This window comes from Canis lupus, chromosome 5 (assembly GCF_048164855.1).
Source record: "Canis lupus baileyi chromosome 5, mCanLup2.hap1, whole genome shotgun sequence".
Lineage (NCBI taxonomy): Eukaryota > Metazoa > Chordata > Mammalia > Carnivora > Canidae > Canis > Canis lupus.
The window spans coordinates 77,423,396-77,442,670 of record NC_132842.1 but is presented as its reverse complement, the minus strand read 5'-3'; the positions used below and the strand labels follow the sequence as shown (position 1 = coordinate 77,442,670).

At 60.5% G+C, this 19,275-nt stretch overlaps 1 protein-coding gene across 1 annotated transcript in view; it reads left to right on the top strand.

The window, feature by feature from the left end:
• Positions 1 to 1,536: 1,536 nt before the first annotated feature.
• EPHA8 (EPH receptor A8) overlaps positions 1,537 to 19,275 on the top strand; it is a 35,599-nt gene continuing 17,860 nt past the window's right edge. Inside the window, exons 1-3 of the mRNA XM_072827901.1 lie at positions 1,537 to 1,630; positions 7,099 to 7,163; positions 13,197 to 13,860. Coding sequence (XP_072684002.1) covers positions 1,540 to 1,630; positions 7,099 to 7,163; positions 13,197 to 13,860 — 820 coding nt within the window. The 5' untranslated portion in view covers positions 1,537 to 1,539. The remainder of the gene's footprint in view (positions 1,631 to 7,098; positions 7,164 to 13,196; positions 13,861 to 19,275) is intronic.

The following is a 19,275-nucleotide window of genomic DNA, read 5'->3' as shown; positions in this document are numbered from 1 at the left end:
GGCCCCCATTCCCACAGCAATGTGGGCTGGAGCTGGAAAGCACCCCCCTTGCCCCCCCCCAGTGGGTTTCATCAGGATGCCCGCCTGTCTCATGTGGGCACTGGGGTTTGCCCCTCAGAGTCTAGTCCAACCTGCTCCCTCTAAGCCCCACCCCCTGCACAGGATCCCTGAACAGCCTTTAGCTGGTGTCTGCTTGAATGCTTCTGGTAACAGGGGGCTTACTACATCTTTGAGGCAGTTGGTCTGAGCAGTTGGTGCTAGGAAAGGGCTCCTAACTTGAGCTACCTTCCTCCTTTCTGTAAAAAGATGCACAGGAAAGAAGTGGGTTTTAGAGTCCAGTGGATCTGGATCTGAGCTCGTCTCTAGCACTTAACTGTGTGATCTAAACGAGTGATGGTCTCTCTTTCTCCGCTCCGGTGTCCTTAGCTGCACCTCCCCTGCAGGACTGTGTGGGGCTTAAAGCAGAGCAAGTTTATAAGGCTCCTGAAGCGGAGTCTGGCACGCCCTCCCCCAAACGGCCTCGATCATTCTCTGTTGGCTCTAGCCACGGTCCAACCAACTCTCCCGGGTGAGCTCAGGGGCCGGGAGTGCTGTGGGAGAGAGCTGAGCAGCCGTGTGCGCCAGCTAGGTCCGAGGCACAGTCTAGACTCGTCCCAGCGGGTACCCAGCCCTGAGGGCCAGCCCCCAGGAGCTGCAGGTGTCTTACCTGCCTCCAGGACAGGTTGGCCCTCCAGGTGCTCAGGAGCCTTGAGGGTGGTAGGCAGGGCCCCAGCAGGGAGCCCCAGGTCCCTGCCCTCTGCACACAGCCTGCAGCCTTCTCAGGACAGCGGCGGGATCCCAACTCCTGGGAATGGACCGGGAGGTGGGGGAAGTCAGGGGAGGGGAAGGTGGGGAATGACAGTCCCCATCCTCGGGGGCAGCTGCCACTACCGGGCACCTGGCAGTGTGCCTGTGCTGGGCCCTCACCTGAGTCCTTGAGTCGGGTTCTCACAACAGCCCTAGGACGCAGACTGTCATCCCTGCTTTTACAGATCTGGAAGTTGAGGCTCAGAGAGGCTAAGAGCCGTGCCCAAGGCCACACAGCCAGGGGTCCTGGGGTCTGCGCTGCGCCCCCCCTAAACTCGGGGTGTCTGGTGCCGGGTCACTGGGGCGCGGGAGTGGGGGGAGAGTTATTCCCCCCGCGAAGTGCTTCCCGGGGACTGGCGAGGGGCCGCCGCGGGGCCCTGGGGCGCAGGGGGCGCGCGGGGGGCGCGGGGGGCGCGGGGGCGTCGGTGCGGGCGGGCGGCTCGGCGCGTCCCGGTCCCGGTCCCCGTCCCCGTCCCCATCCCGGTCCCCGGCCCCCGCCCCCGCCCCCGCCCGCCTCCGCGCTGATTGGCTCGGCGCCGTGACGGGCCGGCCCCCTCCCGGGGCGGGGGCGGGGGCGGCGGCGGGCGCGGGTGCCCGCGTGTGCGCGGTGTGCGGTGTGCGCCCGGGTGTGCGCCGGCCGCCGGCTGCGGAGAGCGGGGAGCGCGCGGGCTGCGGCGAGCTGGAGGCCGGGCCATGGCCCCCGCCCGGGGCCGCCTGCCCCCCGCGCTCTGGGTCGTCACGGCCGCGGCGGCCGCCACCTGCGTGTCCGCGGCGCGCGGCGAAGGTGAGCGGGGGCGGGGGCGGGGCGGGGCGGGGGCGGCGCAACTTCCTTCCCTGCACCCTGGGCGGGTGGGGGGGGGCCGGGTGCACCGCGGGGGGAGCCGGGTCGAGGGACGGCGCGGGGAGGCGGGGCGGGGACCCCAGGGCTTGGGGTCGAGGGACAGAGGCCCCCCGGGGCCCCAGGGGAGACGACCGAGGGACTCGCAGCTGGGGACCCCGAGCCGAGGGCTGGGCACCTGGGACGAGGGAACGAGGGAACGGGATGGGGACGGAAGGCGGAAGGCGGGAGAAGAGGTGTAGAGGAGAGAGGGGACAGAGCAGGGCACAGGGCCAGGGGACGCGGCGGGGACAGAGAACGAGGGACACGGGGCTGCAAGATGAGGTTCAGAAGGTTGAAGAAGAAGAGGGCAGGGGTGGCCTGGAGAGGGGACCAGGAACTGAGGCAGGAGGAGCGGAGGGCAGGACCGGGTTGCGCCTGCGAACGAGGCGAAGGAGGCAGGAGAGAGGGGCAGGGAGTAGGAGTCTTAGGTGGGAGGGCCCGCGTGCTGGGGCGGCAGGGCTGGCGGGGAGGGGCAGCGCTGGTGGCCCAGGGTGGCCCTGGGTGGAGGGGACGGTGAGGAGCCGGCGGGGCTGCAGACGGACTGAGGCTGGCAAGGCCCCGGAGAGCAGGTCTTGTCCAGGGCACGTCCGGGGCAATCCAGTCATTGGGGGGACCCCAGGTGAGGGGGGTGGGAGCAGGAGTGGGGGCCCAGCAGTCAGGACAAAAAGGGTCTGGGAAGTGACCTCCTGGCAGTGGGAGGGGACAAGGAAAGCCAGGAAGAGGCACCCATCGGGTTCCCCATCACCTAGGGCCTCACATCTGCACAGCTGCACACACACACACGCGCGCACACACGCACACATGCGCACACGCACGCAATTAGCCCCACTGAAGTCCAGGTCCAGCCCGGGATGCCGCCCCGGATTCTGTTCTGCACCCCACCTCCCGTCCCCCAGGACCTCCTCTGCTCCTGCGGCTCTGCCCGGAGGAGGCCCCGCGGGGTACTCGGTGCAGGATCCAGGGCTGGTGTCCCAGGTCCGGAGCTGTGTGTGTGGCAGCACGAACTTCTTCCACATGCGAGGGAGCTCCGGAGCCAGTGTTCCTCACTGACACTCAGACATACCCGAGATCCACCCCCTCACGCACCAACAGCTCAGAGATACAGGCATCCCCGAAAGCACACATGCACACACGGACTCACGTCAGGATTTACACACATAGACCCGGGCCTGTGGAGGCTCACATGCGTGGACAGCCTCCGACGTCACCCACAGTCAGATGCACAGAAATGCAGCTGGTGCACACGTGCATACACACATGTACAGATGCACACATGTGAAAAATATGCACATCCGTGGGCAGATACCACATATCTAAGGAGACCTTCGAACTTGCGTTCGTGCCCCTAGAAATGCATGTGCACGTAATAAATGCACACGTAGATGAACTCATAGTCTCCGGTGGAAAGGGGACCTTGCGGGGAGAGGGACTGTAGCAGGGCAGCCGAGAGGTGAGATGACGGGCAGGCACAGCAGGGCCAACTGGGGTGGCTAGTGAGCAGGTGCAGGTTCCTGGGCCACCAGAAGAGAATTGAGGTGGGGGCCCAGTGAGTAGGGAAGAGGGCGGGATTGGGGCACAGGGGTCTGGGGGCTCTCAGAGCCCTGGCCTGAGAAGATGGTTTTCCCAGGTTTGGGTTGGGGGAGGGGGCCAGTTTCTTGCCAGCAGGATGCTGGGGGGTCCACACCGAGGCTCTGGGCTTCAGACGGTACCCCTCAACTCCTCGCTTCAGTTATCTTCTCCAGGAAGGAGGCAGCACCTTCCAGAATTGCAGCCGGGCACACCCCAGGGCCCCCACTGGGGAGGTGACTTTGAGCAGACTCACCTGCAGAAGACAGGCCATTGGCTCGAGGGAGAGGACACATCCAGGGGAGGGACAGCAGTTGGGGAAGAGGCAAGGTCCACAGAAAGAGGCAGGCAGGGAAGGCTTTGTCCAGGGCCGAGGGAGGCATTGTGCGAGGGCCAGTCCTCGCCTGTCCAGAGTCCCCACAGCGGGGCGGGGGTTAGCCACGCAGGTTGGGCAGCCTGGGGCATAGGTTCCACATAGGACCACCCTCCCTCCCGAAGGACAGGATTCCCTCCCGGGTCATTCCTGGGCTGGTGCAGTGCCAAGACCTGCAAGGGAGACCGTTGGCACCCAGGGAGGGGTATCTGCTCCCAGCTGGGCTCCTACAAAAGCGGCGGTGCCCCAGCCCGGCCAAGTGCCCCTGTGCCAGGTCCGTCACAGGGCAGGACGGGGCCCCCATGCCCCAGCAGGCTCATGGCCCCTTATCACTCTCTGGTGTGGATTATCCACCACTTTGGGGTGATCGCCCAGGCGTTCACATCCTGGCTGACATCCCCTGGCCACCCGAATTCTCCAGCCTCACCATCATGCACTGCGTCCTCGGGGAATGTAAATCAATTTAAGTATTAGTCTCAGCGAAATGGAATGGGGGAAGGTGACGGTGCTGGAGAAAAAAAGAAATCGCATAATGCTTTCCACAGTGGAACAGGAAAGGCTTAGGAATTATCTGTGCTTCTCAGAGCAGGAGAGGGACCCGTTTGATCTCCTAGAACGGCCCGGGCGGGTAGGCCCAAGAGGGATGCCTACAGACATCTTGCAGATGAGGAAACAGCACAGAAGGGTGAAGTGATTCTCTTCCTGGAGAGGCCGTGAGTCCTGTCCTCCCATTGGCAGATGGGGAGATGGGCCCAGAGAGGAGAACTGACTTCACAGATGTCACACAGCCCTCCAGGCTGGCTGGGCAAGGGGCAGGAGAGAGCCCAGGCCTGGTGACCAGAGGGGTTTGAATTTCCAAGACGACTCAGGCCTGGGCCAGGTGGGCCTCTGCTAGAATTCTCTCTAGCCCTGAAGAACCGCCCTGTGGGCCTGGAGCTTCCCTGGCAGGCATTCTGTGCCCCCTGCCCAGCCCCCCAGGGGAAGGCATGGGAGGTAGGAAAGAGGGGACAAAGGGAGAGGAGAGGAGGGCAGGGACAAGGAAGCGTCTAGAAGGAGTTGGAACAAGCAGCGCTGGAATCCTATAGCCCTTCCTGAATCCAATAGAATCGACTTTTGACTTATCTTTGGATTATCTGAGCCCCCTGGCTGCCTGATCAAGAATCAGCTGCAAAGGCTGTGAGGTTTCCCGGGGTGGGAAGGGCCTGGAACGTGGGGTCTGCCCCAAGAGTGAAGGCTCTGGGGCGGGGAGGAGTCTAAATGGTGGACATTTATGCTGATTTTGCCCCTCCCATCCCGGGGGGGGGGTAGGAGCAGGTCTGAGCTGCTTTCAGGGGAAGCCAGAGAACCCGCCCTGCAGCTCTGAGCCCCCATCTGGAATGTGGGTTGGAATGGGGGAGCCCACAGGTCCCCGGTCCCCATCCTCTCCCCAGCCTAGGCCCTGCTGGTCTGGGGGAAACTGCAGTGCGGCCCCCTCCCCCTCCCACCAGCCAGCAGGAGGAGAGAGCTTGCCTGACCCAGTTTTCTCTCCATTGCCTGAGAGGGAGGGAGGGAGGCGGGAAGGCTTCTCTGCCTGCGCCCCTGGCGTGGGGCCGGCTGGGGAGGGGAGATCCTTCTGCGGACACTGGCTCCATCCCCTGTTGCCCACCCCCAGCCCTGGGGACCCTGGGGAGGAGGGCAGAGGCCCCTCCCTGGGTCTGCAGCCTCTCTCTCCAGCAGGCCTCCCTTCTGGGGTCCCCAACAGTGGGGTGGGAGGGTAAGAGGAAGGAGAAAATCAGCAAATAAGAGCATCCCCACTCCAAGGGTTCCTGAAGACACTTGTCTCCATCTTTGAGGGGCAGGCGCAGAGCTATGCAGATTTCAGGCAGAAGGACACCCAGCCTCCCTGCAGAAAAGTTCCAGGAGGGCCCCCCCCCAACCGCCCCGGCCGGGCGTTAACCCCCTGCAACCTGCCCCAGCCAGCCTGGTTGGAGGCCCACACTTGCAGGCTGGGAGAGGGGGGACGTGGAGGAGAGTGTGAGCTGGGAACGGGAGCCAAGAGCCCTGTCCTACTACCATCGCCAGACGGGTCAAAGGAAGCAGGGGCCCAGAGAGGTGAAGGGACCCCCCCACCCCGGGGGACACACGACAGTTGAGATTCAAACCGTCATTTCTTGACAATGTCGTGTGCCCTCATCACCTTACAGTGAGGGGGTAGGTCTGAGTACAAGGACAGAGGCCGGAGGGGCAGGACTTTGGGGAAGGAAATTTGCTTTAATGAGGCCCCGCGGGGTACTCGGTGCAGGAGAGAGGGGCAGGGAGGCTCCAGGCTTTACTTTAGGGTTTGCTGTCTAGGTGCTGTTAGCCCCATTTACAGATGAGGAAACAGGGTCAGGGAAGCAAAGGTCACCTGCTACTGGGTAGCCGCCTTGCGATTGGAGCCCAGCAGCGTCTGACTCCAAAGGAAAGGTCTTCCCTAATGTGGTGTTGAGGTTCTGGGGTCCCCTTTGGGGGTTCTGGCTTAGAAGAGCCTTGCCCCTCAGGCCGGCGCTCCTCCCAGCCACGGTGACTGCTCACGGGTTCTGCTTCTGGGGCTCCGGTGCTGGGGCTGGTGGCGCCCTCCGTGGCGGCCTCAGCGGGTGCTCTGAACCCCGGCCCTGCCGGCCACACCCGTGGGGCTCCGAGCACATTCCAGAAAACCCCCGAGGCCCGGTGTCCTCACTGGTAAAACGGAGAGGAGTCACCACCACCTCTCGGCGGTGGCTGCTGTCGTGCGGGTTATGGATGCGGCGTCTAAAGCGCCCCTTGAAGAGCTCGGTACACAGTAGGTGCCTACACAGCAGGGGCGGCTTCTACTGTTCTAGATCTCTCCACGTCACATGTGCTCAGAGGAGTTACTAGGTGCCAGGGGTCTCCTGCGGACGCTGGTGATTGCAAAGCTGGGGCCGGTCCTCCTGCAGGAGCCACGACCTCACAGTGCAGACGTTGCTGGGTGCTTTTGACTGCCATTGTGTCCCCTGAGTGAGACGAGGACGAGGCTGTCCTCACCACAGCCCGTGAGACGGGACCCACCGTCACGCCCATTTTTCACAGGAGAAAACTGAGGCTCAGGGGGGAGCAGGGACTTGTTCAGGGACACACAGCCCCGAAGTGGCAGGACTGGGACTCTGGCCCAGGCCTCCTGGACTCCTGAGCCCATCTCTTCGCCATCCCACTGCATCACCCGCCAGGGAGCTTGGGGCACTTGGGGCGGCTTGTGTTCTGGGGGTTCGGGAGATCACATTTCGGCCGAGGTGGTGGAGGGTGGCTTCATGAAGGGGAACAACTCGAAGCGGGCTCTGAAGGAGGAGGGAGTGAGGCACGGAGCTGGCATGTCGGGGACTGAGAGCAGACTGCTCTGTGGGGCTGGGGAACCGTGTCCCAGGATCTGATGCTCCCTCGTCACCTGTTTTTACAGTGAACTTGCTGGACACGTCAACCATCCACGGAGACTGGGGCTGGCTCACGTACCCGGCTCACGGGGTAAGTGACCAGCAGTGGGGCCATTGCCATCCTGTGTGAGCAGAGAAAGGCTGGGACTCACAGTCGTATCATCAGATAGATTAGAAGGAAGTGGATGCCCAGAGGGGGGAAGGGACTTCCCCAAGGCCACCCAGCAGTTAGAAACAGCTCCTGATTCTCTCCCTCACTTTGTCCCTTCTCTTCCCTCTCACCTCTCCCTGCGCTCCATCCCTTCCTTCCTATCTTCCTTCCTTTCTTCATGCAGACCCTTGGGATTATACCCTGGTGCCGGGCTCCTAGGGTCTAAGGCCCTAGGTGTGGGATCCTTATGTCTGTGTCCTGGGCCTACAGAGTCACGATGTGCCAGAGCTGGGCCCAGGGTAGCTCGGGACAGTGTCCAGGAACAGGGCCAGGGAAGGTCCCCAGCCAGGCCTTTCTCGCCTTCGGGATTGATCCCTTCCCTCATGCCCTGCCTTCACCAGGAGTCGCCCAGACCCCTGGAGCCCCCACCTGGTACTCTCTTCCATCGGAATCATCCAGGTGGTACAGCCAGCACCCACTGTAGCCAGGCCCCCATGCCCATCTGGCCTCCCTAGGGACCCTGGGTGAGCCCATCAGGTCTCTAGGAGTTATGTTCTCTCAGGCGATACCCCTGCCGTCCCCCTGGGGAGTGGGCCTGGTAATCCCAGGGCATCCAGGGGCAAGGCTTCCGTGCCCCGTCCCTCTGCGGTGGGGCGGGCGGGGTGGGGGGCATGGCAGTAAAGCCAATGTGATTGTGTCATTGACAAGCAGGGTGGCCCTGGTGGTCACCACTTCACTCCCGGAGTCTCAGTTCCCCGTCTGTAGAAGGGGATGAGCATGTGACCACCTCGTGGGGTTTGCTGTCAGGATGAGGGGAGGTGACACCTGCTCTTGGACCCATGCCTGGTGCATGGTGAGCCCTCACTGAATGCATTATCGCTGTCATTGTCGTTAGTGGGCGTTATGGTTGCATGTCACAGACATTTCCTCCTGCAAGTGTGCTCGGAAATGCACACACATGCCCGCCAGACACAAGCACGTCATGTACATGTGACTTTTTTCATGAACACTGGCTTCCATGGCTCTGGAGACAAGGGTAATAATATTAATAACAACGATGGCGGGGCGCCTGGGTGGCTCAGTCGGTTAAGTGTCTGCCTGCGGCTCAGGTCATGATCTCAGGGTCCTGGGATCGAGTCCCATGTCAGACTCTCTGCTCAAGGAGCCGTCTGCTGCTCCTCTGTGCTCTCCCCCAAAATAAATAAATTAAATAATAATAATAATAATGGTGATAATGGTATCAAGAGTTAATATTTGTGAAGGGAGTGGGAGTATTTCTTCACATTTCATCAGGGCCAGGCTAGAGCCCCCCTCCTCTCCCTCTGGAGCTGTCGTCTGCAGGCAGTAGGAAGCTGAGTCCACTGTCATCAGCCCCCACGCACCAGGCCTCAGGGAGCCTCACAGCAGGCCACGTGGGCCCAGGAACCCGGAGGGAACTCCATTTTGCCTGAGTGGGTCAGCCCTGCCTGCAGACAAAGGCAGGGTCCTTGAGGTATCTCTGTACCTCTCTGGGCCTCAGTGTCTCCCTGTGAAATGCTCCTCTGCGTGTGCCCCGATGGCCGTCTCCCAGCTGTGAGCAGGGTGTGAAAGGGCTTGATCGAGTGAGCCAGCTCTGCCAATGGCAGGGCCCAATCCTTGAGTAGGTGACTTTCTGGCTGTTGGCTGGGTCAGCCTTTCCCCTGAGACCCAGCATAGGAAGGAATGGGCCTGGCCCCAGCTGGGCTCCGGGTGTCTCTGTCTCTCTGTCTTCTTCAGAGCTTAGGACTTGGTTTTTAGAGTAACGTGGAGTTGTAAGGGTTTTAGGCAGGTGGAGAGCATGACCAGACTTGTGTTTCCAATGATCGTGCTGGAAATCGAAGGTTCTTTGGCTTGCAGGGTGCTGTAAAGCAAGGCTCAGAGTTATCTTGTTGGGGAGTTAGAACAAATAAGGTATAGTTCACACAGGTGAACGGTTCACAGGTGTGAACTCATTTAGTTCCCACAACCAATCCCGTGAGTAGGTACCACCACCCCATTTCACAGATGAGAAGGCTGAGGCTCAGAGCAACAAGGAATAACTTGCCCAGCATCAGACAGGTTCCAAAGGATGGTCTCAAACCCCACTCGCTCCGGCCCAGAGCCTACATGGAGTCCCTCGTGTTCTCTTTGGTCTGTGTCATCGTCGTGAGAGGGTGGGAGGGAGGCCCTCCAGCGTTGTCTGCTGAGCCGGGGACCGCCTTCCATCTTTATGGGGCCTGGAGACTGGGCTTGCCCAGAGGGGAAAGAAGCTGGGTGAGATCCCTGGTTCCCAAACTCTAGACCTTGAACCTGTCCCAGGTTAGCAAGTGAGGCATGCAGGTCTCCGCGTGCAGGGGAGCTGGGGAGGTGCCTGGGAATCTTTTGTTTCATAAGCTTTCTAGGTGATTCTCCTGCCCAGCTGGATAGAGAGCCTGTGGACATGGTCACTGAGGTTCTGTGAGGTTCCTCTGATTCGGCCTGGTGCAAGGGCCCTCCAGGGCTGTCTCCGGCATCAGCAGAGTTACCGGATTGTCAGGCCAAGGCTGCACAGCCCAAAGGCCGGGGGTGCTGGGCCTGCATGAGCCCCTTCGCTGCTGCCTCTAATCAGTGCGACTCAGGCAAGTCACTTACCTCGCCTCCACCTCCCCGTTGATAAACGGAAATGATCACAGAACCTGCTCCGTACAGTTGTCATCAATGAGGATGCATGAAAGGGACATTGTCCTGGTGAGACACCCGCAGCAGCAATGAGAGGTTAAGCGACTCTGCTAAGGTCAGGGGAAGTCTGACCCCGCCCGGGACCCAGGTTCTTAATCCAGCCGTGCCCCTCCCCCCACACACTGGGACCTGTTCCATCGCTTCTGGTGAATTAACGGCCGCTGACCAAGGCTGCCTTAGATGAGAGGCACGTTCTGTTGTCTCACCCGGTCCTCACCACCCGCTGGAGCAGAGGAAGGGACGGGCATTGCCAGCCCATTTCACATATGAGAAACACAAGCTTCAGAGAGGGGAGGGGAGGTCCCCAGGGCTGCCCAGCTGGTTCCAGATGGAGGACAGAGTTGCAGAGCAATGGGGGTGGGGTGGGGGGTGGGCATCGGAGGAGGAGCCCCCCAGGGCTCAGAAGGCCGGGGTGGGGCTGCCCAGGTGGAGAATAGGGCTGATCTTTGCACCAGCCCCCAGGAGTCTGTGCCCTCCTGGGTGTTTGCGGCAGCCCCTGGGGCTGGTGGGGCTAGGCCGGGCCATTGGCATTGGTAGAGCGGCTGGAGCAGACTCAGATGGAGCTGATTAATTTATCCAGGTCCCTGGCAGGAAACAGACAGGGAGCAGCTGGCTGGCTCTTTGGTGCTCCATTAATTGTGACAATGACTTTAACCCCAGATGTGACACAGCAGCGCCCAGGGGCCCTGGCTGCAGTGTGGGGTCTTTGGGGTAGGGCCGTAGGAGGCAGAAACTCTCAGGTGAGGCTGGCGCGCCCTGGACCTCTTCCCCCGGGCTCCCTGCAGGCGGGCACAAGTGGGCTGGGACGATGCTGCCAGGACGGCTTCCATCAGTCCCGTTCTCCTGGCAGCCTGCTGGGCCGGGCCCAAGGCAGGCGCTTGGCAGCTACTTCTCCTTTCTTCCTCTCAAGCCTCGCTGAGGTGGGCCTGTCTGAGCCCCATTTTACAGACGTGGGCACTGAGGGTTGAGACCACGTGCCGGCCAAGATAAGATGAGATGGACGGGCTTTTTGTCCGACAGGAAACACTTGAGACCCCCGTGGTCCCCACTCCAGCACTTGCGGGTCACTCAGAACCCCACGGATTCCTGGAACATCACAGGGAGTGGTTTTTACCTCCCGCACCCCCTGGAAGCAATAGGATCTCTAGTTCAAGGGCATTGCACTTGAGAGACCCAAGAGAGAAGAGCAAGGCATTGCATCTCTGGCCAACCCAAGGCAGGGACCCAGAGCCCATCCCCTCCGTCTCCCCTCAGCCCCGGCCCCTCCTCAGGGCTCTCCGGAGTCCGCTGGTCTCAGCCCACCGGGACTGCTCCCGGCCGACCAGCTCTCTGCGGTTGGGGAGGCTGGAGCCCGGAGAGGACAGCGACTTGCCCAAGGTCACATTGCAGGTTAGAGACCAAGAGGCCTTGACCTCTCAAACCCTGGCTCATTTCCCAACACTGGGTCTTCCACGTGCATCTTGTGTGTCCAAACTGGACTATCTGGTGCTCGCTGAACTTGCTGATACTTCCCAGCCTCCCAGGGGCTCTCCCCTCCCATCCCCACAAGAGCTTCCTGCTTCAGGGGGGCAGGGAGTGTTCACCACCCCCTGGATGCCCACCACTCCCTGGATGTAGCCCTCCACCACCTTGTCTGATGAGGGACTGTGAGGCCCTCAAGGGAAGGGAGTGTTTCTGGAGCATTCCTTTCTTTCTTTTTACAAAAAGTTGAGGTAAAATACGTATAACATTTACCATCGTGACTGCTTTTCAAGTGTACAGTTCAGTGGCATTAAGCACATCTGCCGTGTCGTGTGCCCGTCACCACCGTCCATCTCCAGACCTCTTTTCGTCTTCCCAAACTGAAACTCGGTCCCCATGAAACACCAGCTCACCCTTCCTGAGTCCCGCAGCCTCTGGCAACCAGCATTCCATTTCCCATTTCTCTGGCTCTAAGTACCTCATTTAAGTGGAATCATAACAATATTTGTTTTATCATAACTGGCTTATTTCACGTTGAGTAATGTCCTCAAGGGTCACCCGTGTCGTAGCAGGTGTCTGAATTTCCTTCCTAAGGCTGAATACTATCCCGTTGTCTGGATATACCACATTTTGTTTGTCCATTCATCCGACAGCAGACACATTTGGGTTGTTTCTGCCTTTTGACTACTGTGAACACTGCTGTTGTGCGTAGAAGTATCTGCCTGAGACTGTGCTTTCAATTCTTTTGCGTATATACCCAGAAGTGGGACTGCTGGGCCATAGGGCAGGTCTCTTCTTGACGTTCTGAGAAACCTCCGCAGTTTTCCTCAGCAGCTGCCCCATTTTACGTTCCCACCCACAGTGCACCAGCATTCCAGTTTCTCCACATCCTCCCCAACATCCTGTTGTTTTGATAATCGCCACCCTAGCGAGTGTGAAGTGCTCTCCTTGCAGTTTCGATTTGTATTTCCCTTAATGGTTAGTGACCGTGAGCATCTTTCCATGGAGTATTTGGCCATCTGTACATCTTCTTTGGAGAAATGTCAACTTAAGTCGTTTGCCCATTTTTCAATTGAGCTGTTTGTTTTTTTTTGTTTTTGTTTTTGTTTTTGTTTTAGTTGTAGGAGTTATAGGAATTCTTTATATATCCTGGATACTAATCCCTTATCAGACATGGGATTTGCAGATCTGTTCTCCCATTCCATGGGTTGCCCTTCACTCTGTTGATCGTGTCCCACTTCTTTCTGAATCACTGATGCCTGGCCAGGACCTGGCACAGGAACCACCACATTCATCTTTCCCACGTCCTGGTATGCCCTTGCTGAAAGATTTGAGCAGTCAGGTTCACACATTAGAAAGATCCCTCTGGCAGCTGATATGGAAACTGGACCTGTGGGCTCCCTGACTTACCCAAGCAAAGTCAACCCCCCAACCTCCAGCTCTGGGAGTATTTGGAGCTGCCGTATAGACACAAGGTGGGGTTTTGTAGCTTTGGCATCGATTTCCAGTGCTGACTCCTCCCCTCACTAGCGAGGCGACTTCAGACATGGGGCTCAGACCTATTTCCTCACCTGTAGAATGCGGCCAACAACACTTTCTCGGAAGGCTGTGGCAGTCTTTGGGATCACATGTCACAGTGATGGTCAGGAGAAGGTCGGCAACACAAGGGCAGAGAACATTGCGGCTTCTTCCCAGGGATGCCCCTGGCACCGTGCACAGGGCACGAGGCAAGGGTGACTGGCAGGAGGAGGTGGGGTGCTGACTCTCATTTCAGCGCTGTGCTCTCTCTGCCCGCAGTGGGACTCCATCAACGAGGTGGATGAGTCTTTCCAGCCCATCCACACGTACCAGGTGTGCAACGTCATGAGCCCCAACCAGAACAACTGGCTGCGCACGAGCTGGGTGCCCCGCGATGGTGCCCGGCGTGTCTACGCTGAGATCAAGTTCACCCTGCGTGACTGCAACAGCATGCCTGGCGTGCTGGGCACCTGTAAGGAGACCTTTAACCTCTACTACCTGGAGTCGGACCGTGACCTGGGCGCCAGCACACAAGAAAGCCAGTTCCTCAAAATCGACACCATTGCAGCCGACGAGAGCTTCACGGGTGCTGACCTGGGGGTGCGGCGCCTCAAGCTCAACACGGAGGTGCGCGGCGTGGGCCCCCTCAGCAAGCGCGGCTTCTATCTGGCCTTCCAGGACATCGGCGCCTGCCTCGCCATCCTGTCTCTCCGCATCTATTACAAGAAGTGCCCCACTATGGTGCGCAACCTGGCCGCCTTCTCGGAGGCGGTGACGGGGGCCGACTCGTCCTCGCTGGTGGAGGTGCGGGGCCAGTGCGTGCGGCACTCAGAGGAGCGGGACACGCCCAAGATGTACTGCAGCGCGGAGGGCGAGTGGCTGGTGCCCATTGGCAAGTGCGTGTGCAGCGCTGGCTACGAGGAGCGGCGGGATGCCTGTGTGGGTGAGCGCGCCATGCGTGGGTGGCCGGCCGGTGGGCTCAGTTGGGCGGGGCTGCTGGGGTGTCGGGGGGCATCGCAGCCCGCGGGCATCTGGGTGGCAAACCGTATCTGGGAAGATGGGTGACCCTCTAGTGTTTCTGAGTCAGCAAATACACGGGGCTGTGCGTGTGTGTGTGCGTGTGTAGCAGGGGGCGGGAGACCCTGCAGCCAGGAGGACCCTCTGTGGGCATTGCGGAGAGGTACGTCTGAGGACACCCGTAGGGTTGGGCGTCTAGCTGGGTACACGCCCGTGTGAGGGAACAGTACGATGTGCTCACTTATATCGGCCGTTATTTAGGCACTTTTCACCTATTAACTTGCTTAGTCCCCAGAGCTACCCGGTGACACAGAAGCGACTGGTATCCTGGCTTTGTGGATGAGACTGAGGCACAGAGAGACAAAGCAGCTTGCCTAGGGGCACACAGCTAGGAAGAGGCAGCGCTGTGATTGGAACCCAGAACTGTGGCTCCAGAGCCTGTGCTCGAAACCACCAGACTTCTGTGGAGTGGAGGGAAGGGGACATGGTCCCGGGGGCATGAGTGTGGTATGGGGTCACTGTGGGAAGGTATGGTGGGCCGGGGCCCCCAGGGAGCACTGTCCGGGTTGAGTGTGTCACTGGGCCACCTGACCCAGCCTGCCTGTGTTTGGAGGGATCTTACCCAGGGACCCGTGGGAGAGGGCAGCCAAGGTCCTTGAGAAGGGGAGGGCCGAGAATGGGACAGCATGGCACCTGTTCCGTGAGCGCGCTCCTCGGCTTCCCACGCCAGAGACCAGGAGCAGGGCCCAGACCCCAGGCTGCGGGCTTGTGTGTCACACTTGCACAGTGCCCACGTGTAGCCAGGCGTCCCAAGCACCCGGGACACTGCAGGAGTTGCTTGGCCAGATAGCTGGCGCCCCAGCTGTTAGTGGCCTCGGCCTGGTTGCCCCTTGCCCTTCTCTCACCTCCCTGGGCGGAGGAGGGGGTGCTGGACACATGGTTGCCCAGCCTCTCAGGGCATCGTGGAGCCTGCTGTTGGGACCACTGGTGCTCCTCGGGGAGGAGGATGTTCCTGTGCAGGGATCAGAGAGACTGGAGCCTGGCCCCAGATAGGAACTGGGACGGGAGCCCTCCCTCAGCCCCAAGCAGGCAGGAAAGACCCGTTGGTGCTCCCAGGACAGAGCAGGGCACAGGCCGACAATTTCAGGTGGCGCTCAGGGCAGTTGTCTGGGATCAGGATACTCCATCCAGCCGCCAGGCCCCTGCTGACCCTTCCTGGGGCTCTCTGGGTCCCTTTAGAAATCCTTCGTCATGCTCCCGCCTGCCGTGAGTCTTCACCTCTGCAGAGCCCTAGCTCCCGGAACCTTCTGTGACGTTTGCCTGTTTCTGGACCTGTTCCGCCCCCCGTGGTCTAGTTTGTCAGGCTCCCAGGCTGCCAACCTCTCCTGGTTCCCATCTCCGCCATCCCTATACTTGTCACCCTCCCGCGGGGGGATGACAAACACCCCCGTTGCCTTTAGGCTCACGCACATCACTTCATTTGCTCACTGGAACAAGGCAGGTGTTGCGGTTCCATTTTGCCGATGAGGAAACTGAGGCTCAGGAGGTAGTGTCGCCGCACAGGCCTCACAGCTGGTGGGAGGTGGGCTGGGACCTGAGTCCGGTCTGGCTGCCTGGGAGCCACGTGCAGGTGGCCCAGGTGTATCCCTGGCCCGGCCTGACTGCTCTCCCCACCAGAGCTGGCTCCCAGCAGCCCCTCCTTCCGATGGGGACGGTAAGGTCCCTTAGCAACAATTTTTGAGTGTTTGCCACGTGCTAGGCACGTTAATAAGCACTTCCTACTTGTCACGGCAGTTAGTCATTCTGTTGAGCATCTGGTGTGCCCTGCCTTGGGGAGTCCACACGCTTTCTCATGCTCACGGAAGTCAGCTAAGCGAGGTAGCGTATCCCCATCTTACAGATGCGACAAACTGAGCCCTTCAGCCTAAATCACGGAGTAGGCTCTAATCCCCGGCTGGCTCCCTCCAGGGCCCTGAACTGCCAAACCCCACTGCCTGCTGACCCTGGGGTGACAGCAGAACAGGTAAGACCGGCACAGCAGAGGCCGTAATAATCAGGCCGGCTGGTCAGTGGTGCTGGTCACGGTCAAGGTCAGCTGCTGTCCCCAGCTCTGGGTTTAGTCTGCAAGTGCAAGTAAGCCACCTGTCTGTCCAGCAGGCAGTGGGACACACTGGCCCAGGGGAAGGACACTGGTCCTCCTGATGGTGGGGTCAGAGCTCTGGGGTCCTGCCCCAGCCCCCTAGTTTGACAGGGGTGGGAAGTGGAGCCCAGAGAGGGAACGTGTCTGCCCAAGGCCGCACAGCGAGTCAAGGGGAAAACTCCTGCCAGAAGCTCCCAAGTCCGGAGCAGCAGGACCTTCCCAGGTTTGGGAGAGGCCGAGGCCACTCCCCTTTGCCTGGCACTGCTGGCACGTTAATAAAAAATCACAAAGAAACGCCAAAGCAGGGTTAGGAAATTGCAGCATATTTTGAATTTTACATTTAAATCACAATACCACGTAATTATGCCAGTTGCAAGATAATTACAGGTTTTATAAAAAATATTAATTCCTAATGCACTGCAGGCAGAGAGGTTTGGGGACGGGATGCCAGGCGTAAGCCGCACAAGGAGAGATTTTTCTCACTCCTGTGGGTGGGTCTCTGTGACTGTCTGTGTGACCTCCTTGGGGAGAAGCAGCACAGGTCTGACACCGAGCCCCTGCACAAATGGCAGGCCCAGGCCGGCGGCCCTGCCTCAGGCCCCATCCCCACCCCTCGTTGGGTGGGTAGCCTGAGAGTGGGGGGTACTGGGGGCCAAGCAGGAGCCAGAACGGAGTGGGGTGCCTTTCTGGGCTGCATGAGTTGTCCTCTCAAAGCTGTGGCTCCCCTGTGCTCCCCAGGTGGGACACCCTGAGGACCGTGGGTGCCACCCCGCCCCCCCCCCCACCTTCTCCATCGGGCACTTGTCTCCGAACAAACAGCAGAGGAGGGAGGGCCGGGCTCTGGGGTCCCGGCTTGTTCAGCCCAGACCCACTGCCTTCCTGCCAGCAAAAGGAGGGGATCCAGAGCCCGAGGCCTGCAGCAGGGGTCGGCCCACGGCGATGGCCACCCTCCCAGCCTGCAGGCCCCCTCCCTGCTGCTCTTGCCCTCACAGCTGTCCTCAGAAGTGGCCAGGAAGCACCTGGTTTTACGGAGAAGACAGTGGGGTGCAGGGGAAGGGATCGGGCCAGTCACAGGGCTCTGGGAGACCTTCTGGAGACTGCCCTCGGGCCTCAGAGACCCACTGAGGAGCGTCAGGGCCGTGGGGAGCCGGCCAGTCTACCAGTGGCAAACTGGGGAGCCCGGAGAGCTGAAGTGAGTGGCCCAGGGGCTCGCTGTTAGGAGTGTTTGACTGGGGCCCAGACCTCCCAGCTCCCCGACCAGAGTGCTCCCCTCGTGACACTGTGCCAGACCCGTGACCTGTCCCCACACTGGCCGCAGCACCCCCACCCCCACCCCAGGCCGGGGACCGGCCTCTCGGAGCGTCACCCAGGGGAGCAGCAGCCCCAGCCTGAGGTCCCGGTTGCCATCCTTCCCGTCACCTGGGCGCAGAATGCAAACCACCCTCGGAGGCCCTAATCATTTTTCTATAAATATCAGAGAGTCTCGTTTTGGAGGGGGCGCGTGAGCGACGAGCTCCTTTGCCTTCCTGACTGTGTTTAAAATCTGATTTAGAATTAATTTCCTTTGGTCATCCACCGGCAGACACCTTATTTGTCAAATCTCAGGCTCTTGGCGGGGGAGAGGGGAGAGGTGGTGGGGCCGCAGGCAGCTGCCGGCCTGACGGGCGGCCCGGGCAAGGTGCCCTCGCAGGGGCAGCGGCCCCGCCTGGCGCTGGGCCCACACGCCGGCCACGCGGGCTCCGGAAGCGCCCCGGGTCGGCGGGCAGGGCCGGGCCCCGGCCCAGAGCTGCTCCATCTGTCTCAGCCATTAATTCCCGGCTCTGCCTCCAGGTCTCCGGGCTCCCCGAGGCCTGGTGATTAGTATTCTTATTAAAGATTATTTTATTTTCATTGCGCGGATTAATCTGGCTTGGACACGTTATAGCCATATGGGTATTAGCAGAGCGTGAGAACCGCCCACTGGCGAGCAGCAGAACGGCCGGGCCATCTCTGAGCCCTGGACGCGGGTTGGGACGCTGGGTGGGGGGAAGGCCCAGGCCCCAGAGGCTCCCCGACCCGGCCTAGGCCCAGGAGCTCGTCCCGCGTCCTCTCTGCCGGACAGGGGTGTTAACGCCAGCCGCGTAGCCTTGCGGTGAGGGCCAGGCACCGTCCTGGGGTGAATCCCCGTGTACTCACTCTCACAGCGGCCTCACAGCAGCCCGAGGAGGTGGTGCTCTTACTACCCCCAGTTTACAGATGAGGAAACTGAGGCCCAGCCACCTGCCCAGCGTCCCTTAGCCTAGGTGGAGGGGTTGGACCAGAAGGGGGGGTGCGGGCAGCCTGCTCCCGACTTTCTGCTCTTAATCGACAAGAGCAACATGAACTCAGTGACCGGTGGGGGACTCGGGGACCGCAGGCCGTCGTGCTGCGAATCACACCAGGGTGTTGCCGCACCTTTTCTGTGCCTCTCACTGCTCAGCTCCCTAAGAGCCGGACCAGCTCTTGCTTATCTCAGCTCCAGAGTAGCCGCTCAGTAAATTGGGGTGAGGGAATAAATGGGGGGCAGAGGAGCGAGCGGTCCCGGAAATGCTAATCGACGTGGATCTGCTCATTACCGGGAGGGTCCCGCTCATTCAGCTCAACGATGGGTTGCACCGGTATTTGCTGATGAGGTGCGAAGCCGGCTCCCGCTGCCCGGTTCCTGGGCCTGGAGGAAGGCTCTGCGGCTGTGCCCCAGGACCGGGTCTCAGGGCGGCTCTAGGAGGAGGGGGAGGAGGGGAGATCACAGTGTGCCAGCCAGGGTTCCTACGGCCTCCGCTCCCAGCTCCGTGTAGGCCCAAGGCCTCTTGGGGTCTCTCCAGTGGAAAGGGAAGGAGCCCAAACCGGAGGCACATTTTCTCAGCCCTTGAAACCACAGGCCCCGTCCGGCTCCACAGCCTCAGTCTGTGAAGCAAACGTAAGGGCAGTGGCATTCCTCCCGGCGTCAGGTGTTCTCTCGAGCTTGGAGAATTTTACAAATTAACTTGATTTTCGCTGCTCTAATGAGGAGGTACAATTTAAAAAATGACATGACGACTTTTCAAGCGAAGCTCCTCTCAAGCGCCACGTTTTCCAGATTGAGACTCGGTGGCTAGACATCCCGGCGAACTTCCCGGTGGTCGCTGTTGCAAAGGAGGTCAGGTCCGCGGTGCAGCGGGGAGCTGTCTGGCTGGTGGCACTGGT